The sequence below is a fragment of the Eulemur rufifrons genome, chromosome 6 (assembly GCF_041146395.1).
Source record: "Eulemur rufifrons isolate Redbay chromosome 6, OSU_ERuf_1, whole genome shotgun sequence".
Classification (NCBI taxonomy): domain Eukaryota; kingdom Metazoa; phylum Chordata; class Mammalia; order Primates; family Lemuridae; genus Eulemur; species Eulemur rufifrons.
Genome location: NC_090988.1, coordinates 55417428 through 55426008, shown reverse-complemented (window position 1 = coordinate 55426008; position 8581 = coordinate 55417428). Strand labels below are relative to the sequence as shown.

The 8581-nt window shown below is 37.1% G+C and overlaps 1 protein-coding gene across 1 annotated transcript; it reads left to right on the top strand.

Moving 5' to 3' along the window:
- The first annotated feature begins 1476 nt into the window (after nucleotides 1–1476).
- LOC138384828 (olfactory receptor 52B4-like) lies at nucleotides 1477–2421 on the top strand. The gene has a single exon (XM_069470491.1). The coding sequence runs from the start codon at nucleotides 1477–1479 to the stop codon at nucleotides 2419–2421; it is 945 nt and encodes a 314-aa protein (XP_069326592.1).
- Nucleotides 2422–8581: the final 6160 nt, after the last annotated feature.

Below are 8581 nucleotides of genomic sequence, written 5' to 3'. Positions count from 1 at the left end.
TCTTTTCAGCCTTCAGCTTGAAGGTGCACAAGCTTTTACAGCTTTACCAGAAGGTGTTTACTACTGGTGGCTAAAGCGACATATACAAGGGAACAAACTAGCAAACACTACTGGAATTTTGATTATAAATTATTTCAAAACCCTTGTAGTATTAAATATGCTCTACGCACGGAGGATAGGACACAGCAGACTGCTCAGGGGCTCTCCACACTCCCTCTTGCCCCCAACCACAAGCCTTGTCAATTTTCCTCAGATCAGCATGGTTTCCTGCCCCTTGACTCCTTTCACAGGTCAGAAAAGGATATATTCTACAGTTAGAGAAACTTCAAATCCGAGCTCTACTCCTTACCAACTGTGCCAAGTTCAATGACGCTTCTTATTCTGAAAAATTGGAGATGATAAAATAATATCTATACTTCCCAGTATCGTTACAAGTAACAAACAAGGTACTATGAGTAATGTTTTTACATCAGTGCCTGACATAATATAGGTAATTTTAAAAGTTTTTTGTTAATTCCATTTTATTATAAAAAACATTATGTCAATACATCATTTTCTTCTAGTAAGGAAATAGCTATACTTTCCTTCTAGATTATTTCTCCCTTCTAATCCATTCTCCAATTGCATCCAGATAAATACACCTAATGCTCTCCAATTTAAAAACCCATAGTAGACTCCACATGTCCTCACCATCAAATTGGCACTAACTGATCAACACTATGGTGCTCACATGGTAGTAATATTCTCCAGGGATGAGGGGGGTGTGGGGTAACACTCATAACTAATGGACACGGTGAGCATTGCAGAGGGGAAGGGCATGCCTCTTGCTTGGGTGAGGCAAAGACATAAAATGTAACCAAAACGTCTGTACCCTCATAATATCTTGAAATTTAAAAAATATATATATAAAAACCCATGGTGGCTGACCATCTCCTCTCAGGATAGTGTCCCAAACCCATTAATTTATAATCAGAGCTACTATACTTTTGTTTCTATCTTTCTACCACTGCATAATAATGTGTGATCACACCAACCACACAGGACTACAAACCGTTTTAAATGTATTAAATATTTGTATGACAACAATCTTTCCTTAAATTCTCAAGTGACGTCATCCCATTCTCCCCCTAAGTCACCTCCACCCAATGACATCCTACAGCCAAATAGACCAAATCACTTTTTCCATTGTATTCCCATAGCAGTTTTATGAGCCATTCATATGTTCACTTAGCATATTATTTTGGTTAGCAGTGCAAATGTCTATCTTGTCTGGAAGATTATTACCTCATTAATGAAACAGATGGTATCTTATTCATCTGTTCATCCTATATAGTTTCTAGCACGCCAACTATGGAACAGAATCAGGCAGGTGCCATAACCCTGTGGTGACATCAAAAAAAACATCGTTGAGTGCAACGTGAAACTTCAACTCTTTCTATAAATAAGAAGTGAGATCCCAGGTCATCTGCTTCAGATATGGTTACCGTAAACCACACTGGTATTAGCCACACAGTCTTCCGTTTGCTGGGCATCCCTGGCCTAGAGGACCAGCACATGTGGATTTCCATCCCCTTCTTCATTTCCTATGTCACTGCCCTGCTTGGGAACAGCCTGCTCATCTTCATTATCCTCACAAAGCGCAGCCTCCACAAACCCATGTACCTCTTCCTCTGCATGCTGGCCGGAGCAGACATTGTCCTCTCCACGTGCACAGTACCACAGGCCTTGGCCATCTTCTGGTTCCATGCTGGGGAGATCTCCCTGGATCGCTGCATCACTCAGCTCTTCTTCATCCATTCCACCTTCATCTCTGAGTCAGGGATCTTGTTGGTGATGGCCTTTGACCGCTACATTGCCATATGCTACCCGCTGAGGTACACCACTATTCTTACAAACTCCTTGATTGGAAAAATTGGAGTGACTATCTTTCTGAGAAGTTATGGTACAATATTCCCCATAATATTTCTTCTGAAAAGATTGACTTTTTGCAGAAGTAACATTCTTCCACATACTAGTTGTGAGCACATTGGTTTGGCCCATGTTTCCTGTGATGACATCCGAGTAAACATCTGGTATGGTTTTTTTGTCTTAATGTCTACAGTGACTTTAGATGTCATGCTAATTTTTATTTCCTATATGCTTATTCTCCATGCTGTTTTCCATATCCCATCCCAAGAGGCTCGCCACAAAGCTCTCAATACTTGTGGCTCCCATGTCTGTGTCATCATCCTCTTTTATGGGCCTGGGATCTTCTCAGTCCTCACTCAGCGGTTTGGACACCACATCTCACCCCACATCCATGTCCTACTGGCCAATGTCTGCATTCTGGCTCCTCCTATGCTGAATCCCATCATTTATGGGGTCAAGACCAAACAGATCCGGGACCAGGTGACTCATGTCTTGTTTCCAAAAGTGGCATGACTTTAGGAATGAAAACCATTTCATTTAGGAATGCAAACCAATCTACTGTTTTCTCAACATTTCTAGCCATATATGACGTGAACTTCAGCAGTCCTAGGAGGTGAGGGACAGTGAGACTAGACAAATAGCTCAATGAGTCTATGTTTCTGGAGTAAGTCCACTAGCGATGTTTTGGCATCTGCTTTTCAAGGTCTCTGATCAACGATAAGAGATCAATCTCTTTGTGACTCAATGGGTTTTCTTATTCAGAGTCTTAGAAATAAACCAGTTCACCTTTTAATTCACTATTAGTCTATAGCCCTCAATAGGGATTTTGAAAGAGCAAACTATGGATAATTGCTGGAATATTCTTTCCTAGTTTGTTTCATGCCTTGATGTGGGGAACTAGTTTCCATTCCTTATCTACCTTAGGCATTGTTCTGTGTATTCTTCCCTCTGACCTCTCTATCACAAATTTATTTTTTATAGGCTCATTTCTATCTGTGTACATTTTATTATTCCTCTTATTGGAAGAAAGGAAGAAAGAGAGGGAGGGATAAAGGAGGGGAAAGCCTCTGGCACACACATTTGTCTGTCTCTCTCTGTCACTGTGAAACATCTTGAAAGAGTTGTATATACATTCAAGATTCATATCTTTCTCCCTATTTTTCTTTTTTTTTCCTCTCTCTGTTTTTCTTTATCTCACTCCAGTGAGACTTTATTCCTACATCATTGACACTGCACATCACAGATATCTATTCAATCTACGCTTACATGACACATCAGTAGCATTGGACACAGTCAAGCGTTTTCTCATTCTTGAAACTCCTCACTCATCCCATCTTAGATTAGTAGAAATAAAATCTGTACAAAAATCATCTACTTTTTAAACATAGAGATATTTGCTAACATCATTTCATGGATCGCTATATATTGTTTACTATTTATGTGTGTGTAGGTAAATATATTTTGTAAACTGGATTATATTCCACTCATTCTTCCAGAATGTACATTTCTCACTTATCAAAGTAATGTGGATTTATTCCCATGCCCCAAATATAGACCTTTGCAGGCATTTTTAATGGCTCTCTATTATACTCAGTGCAAAACTGTGCCATACATAATTTAGCCAAGTATACTGTTTTGAAAAAATAGTTCTTACTATTTATGTATTTATGTATTTAGTGTTAATTTGCCAATTAAGATCTATTGCTTCCCTGGTGTCTATTACATCATCTCAAAGAGTAGGCATTAAATCAATATGTTTAAAATGCACTCCTTTGTAAACTGTAAAACTGTGAAATTATCACATTAAAGTAATCGGAGATAATGATATGCAGAAATGAGATATATATATATTATTTTATTAGTATTATTTACTTTCTTTTTTCTTTGTTCTCTTATAGTCTACATATATAAAACCATTATTTTCACATAGATTTATAAGTATTTATTATAGTTCAACATAAATTTTGCTGACTATAAATTATGCCAATTTATGAAAGAACCATAATTTACCTACCCATTTCATTATTATTAACATGTAGTACATTTCAAACTTTCTGGTTGTCCAAGAAAGCAGTATTTGTTAAAACATTTCCTCATTTTGTCTGTCCATTTATTTTAGATATACATGAGTTCTTTTTTTTTTTTTTTTGTGGGTACTTTATTACATTTTGTCCTTATTGGTTTATAAGATGAGAGGAAAATGTAAAAACAAAAGTGCAAATACTATCCAGATACAAAACTAGATAGGAAGCACAATTCTTGTAAACTTAATATAACTAGTACAAAGTTGGAAATCACTAGGTTCACTGGAAACAGTGAATCTTTAGGCTCACTTAGAAGCTAGTTGGACTAAAGCCACATGCCTGGATCTTCAACTGCGAAGCCAAATAAGAAAATTAAAGAACATGCATAAAATTCTGGCACTGAAAAATGAAAGATAATGTCTACGAAGTGCAATGAAATTAGAGATTTTATATATTTTAACTGTTCAATAAAACAGTGGCAGCCGTAGTGGTTGTAGTAGTACCTATCATTAATATATGCCAAGTTCTTTTTTTTTTTTTTTTTTTAAAAACAATAGTTTCATATTTTTTCCCCACCCCCCCTTTCCCGAGTCAGCACCTTCAAGTGTTACCACTCCCCAAACGGTGCGCAATGCACTCATTGTGTAGGCATACCCCCATCCCCTCCCCCACCCCCCACCTCAGTCTGATGTCCAATTGGTGTCGTTCCCAGATTTGTATTTAGGTGATGATCAGGGAAACCAATTTTCTGGTGAGTACATGTGATGCTTGTTTTTCCATTCTTGGGATACTTCACTTAATATAATGGGTTCCAATTCTCTCCAGGAGAACCATAGAGATGTCGTATCTTCATCATTCCTTATAGCTGAGTAATATTCCATGGTATACATATACCACAGTTTACTAATCCAATCATGTATTGATGGGCATTTGGGTTGTTTCCACATCTTTGCTATTGTGAATTGTGCTGCTATAAACATTCGGGTACATGTGCCTTTGTTACAGAATGACCTTTTTTCCTTTGGGTATATGCCCAGTAATGGGATTGCTGGGTCAAATGGCAGGTCTACTTGAATCTGTTTAAGATACCTCCATAATGCTTTCCACAGGGGTTGCACTAGTTTGCAGTCCCACCAGCAGTGTATTAGTGTTCCTGTCTCTCCACACCCACGCCAACATGTGTTGTTTTGGGTTTTTTTGATAAAGGCCATTCTCACTGGGGTTAAGTGATATCTCATTGTGGTTTTGATTTGCATTTCCCTGATGATTAGAGATGTTGAACACTTTTTCATATGTTTGTTAACCATTTTTATATCTTCTTTTGAAAAATTTCTATTCATGTCCTTTGCCCACTTTTTGATAGGGTTGCTTGATTTTTTCTTGCTGATTTTCCTGAGTTCTAAATAGATTCTTGTTATCAGTCCTTTATCTGATGTGTAGTATGCAAAAATTTTTTTCCATTCTGTAGGTGGTCTGTTTATTCTCTGGACTGTTTCTTTGGCTGTGCAGAAGCTTTTTAATTTAATCATGTCCCATTCATTTATTTTTGTTGCTGCTGTGATTGCCTTGGGGGTCTTCTTCATAAATTCTTTGCCTAGGCCAATGTCTGTAAGCGTCTTTCCTACATTTTCTTCTAGAATTCTGATTGTATCACGCCTAAGGTTTAAGTCTGTTATCCACCGTGATTTGATTTTTGTGAGAGGTGAAAGCTGTGGGTCCTGTTTCAGTCTTCTACAAGTGGCTAACCAATTCTCCCAGCACCATTTGTTGAATAGGGATTCTTGTCCCCAGGGTATATTCTTTCCCGCTTTGTCAAAAATTAGGTGACTATATGAGGATGGTTCTATATTTGGATTTTCTGTTGTGTTCCACTGGTCTGTGTCCCTGCACTTGTGCCAATACCAGGCTGTTTTAAGAACCACGGCCTTGTAGTATTGTTTGAGGTCTGGCAAATTAATACCTCCCATTTTGTTTTTGTTGCTTAAAATTGCTTTTGCTATACGGGGTCTTCTTTGATTCCATACAAAGTGTATAATTATTTTCTCTATGTCTGTAAAGAATGATGTTGGTAATTTAATAGGGATTGCATTGAATCTGTAGATCACTTTGGGTAGTATAGACATTTTAACAATGTTGATTCTTCCGATCCACGAGCATGGTATATTTTTCCATCTATTTGCAAGTTCTGCTATTTCTTTTCTCAGTGTTTCATAGTTTTCCTTATAGAGGTCCTTTACCTCTTTAGTTAGATATATACCTAGATATTTTATTTTCTTTGTTGCTATTTTGAAGGGTATTGTGTCTTTAATTTGGTTTTCCGATTGACTGTTATTGGCATATATAAATGCCTCTGATTTGTGTATATTAATTTTGTAGCCTGAGACTTTGCTGTATTCGTTAATCAATTCCAGGAGTCTCTTGGTTGAATCCTGGGGGTTTTCCAGATATAACATCATATCATCAGCAAAAAGTGAGAGTTTGATCTCTTCCTTCCCTATTTGGACTCCCTTGATTCTGCTCTCTTGCCTGATAGCTCTCGCAAGGACTTCCAATACTATGTTGAAAAGTAATGGAGACAATGGGCAGCCCTGTCTGGTTCCAGTTCTAAGTGGGAGTGCTTTCAGTTTTTCCCCATTCAGTATGATGTTGGCTGTGGGTTTGTCATATATGGCTTGTATCATTTTTAGGTAGGTTCCATCAATGCCTATTTTGTTAAGCGTTTTTATCATAAAAGGGTGTTGAATTTTGTCAAATGCTTTTTCTGCATCTAATGAGAGTATCATATGGTTTTTGTTTTTGCTTCTATTTATGTGGTGAATTACATTTATAGATTTACGTATGTTGAACCACCCCTGCATCTCTGGGATGAAGCCCACTTCGTCGGGGTGGATTACTTTTTTGATAAGTACTTGGATTCGATTTGCTAGTATTTTATTGAAAATTTTTGCATCTATATTCATGAGGGAAATTGGTCTGTAGTTCTCTATTTTTGTTGTGTCCTTTCCAAGTTTTGGTATTAATGTTATATTGGCTTGGTAGAACGTGTTGGGGAGAACTCCATCCTTCTCAATATTGGAGAATAGTTTATGTAGGATGGGCACCAGTTCTTCTTTGTATGTATGGTAAAATTCAGGTGTGAACCCATCTGGACCAGGGCTTTTCTTTTTGGGAAGGTTTTTTATTGCTGTTTCGATTTCAGTTCTTGATATTGGTCTGTTCAGGTACTCTATTTCTTCCTGGTTGAGCCTGGGAAGGCTATGTGTATCTAAAAATTTGTCCATTTCCTCCACGTTCTCCAGTTTGTGTGCATAAAGATTTTTGTAGAATTCATAGATGATATCTTGTATCTCTGTAGCATCAGTTGTGATTTCTCCTTTCATGTTCCTAATGGAGGTTATTAGAGATTTTACTTTTGTGCTCTTGGTTAGTCTAGCCAGAGGTGTGTCTATTTTGTTTATCTTTTCAAAGAACCAACTTTTTGTTTTATTAATTTCCCTTATAGTTTCTTTGTTGTCCTTTTCATTTAGTTCTGATTTGATCTTAGTAATTTCTCGCCTTCTGCTGGGTTTGGGATCATTCTGTTCTTCTTTCTCCAGTTCTTTGAGTCTATTCGTTAGGTTGTCTATTTGCATGTTTTCTGTCTTTTTGATATAGGCATTTATGGATATGAATTTTCCTCTCAGGACTGCTTTAGCTGCATCCCATAGATTTTGATAAGTTGTATCTCCATTGTCATTTAATTCAAAGAAATTTTTGATTTCCATCTTGATTTCTTCTTTTATAGAATAATTATTCAGGAGAAGGTTATTTAGCTTCCATGACTTTGAGTAAGAGTGAGGGTTTCTGTTTGTGATCATTGTTACTTTTATTCCGCTGTGATCTGAGAAGATGCATGGTATAATTTCTATTTTTTTGAATTTTTGAAGACATGATTTATGTCCTAGGACATGGTCAATCTTAGAGAATGTCCCGTGAGCTGATGAGAAGAATGTATATTCTGTGGACTTTGGGTAGAATGTCCTATAGATGTCAGCCATGCCCATTTGTTCTAGCATTCTATTTAGGTCCATTATGTCTTTGTTTATTTTCTGTTTAGAGGATCTGTCCTGTACTGTCAGTGGGGTGTTAAAGTCTCCAGCTATTACAGTATTGTTATCTATCATTTGGTTGAGATCTAGTAGGGTTTGCTTTATGAATCTAGGTGCACCTAGGTTGGGTGCATATATATTGAGTATAGTTATGGCTTCTTGATGAATTGTGCCTTTAATCAGTATGTAGTAGCCATCTTTGTCTTTTATTATTTTTGTTGGTTTGAAAGCTAAGTTATTGGAAATTAAGATTGCCACACCAGCTTTCTTTTGGTTACCATTTGCTTGAAATATCGATTTCCATCCTTTTATTTTCAGTCTAAATGCATCTTTGCAGGTTAGGTGAGTTTCTTGAAGACAGCAGATACTTGGATTGTATTTTTTTATCCATTGGGCCAGTCTATGTCTCTTGAGCGGGGAGTTCAAGCCATTCACATTTATTGAGAAAACTGATAAGTGAGACAGTTTTTTGTTCAGCTTGTTGGGTAGAACTTCATTGTGATGTTTTCTCTCCTGGGCCATTGTGGTATCTGGAATTTGATCTTTAGCTCTTGAGTAGTT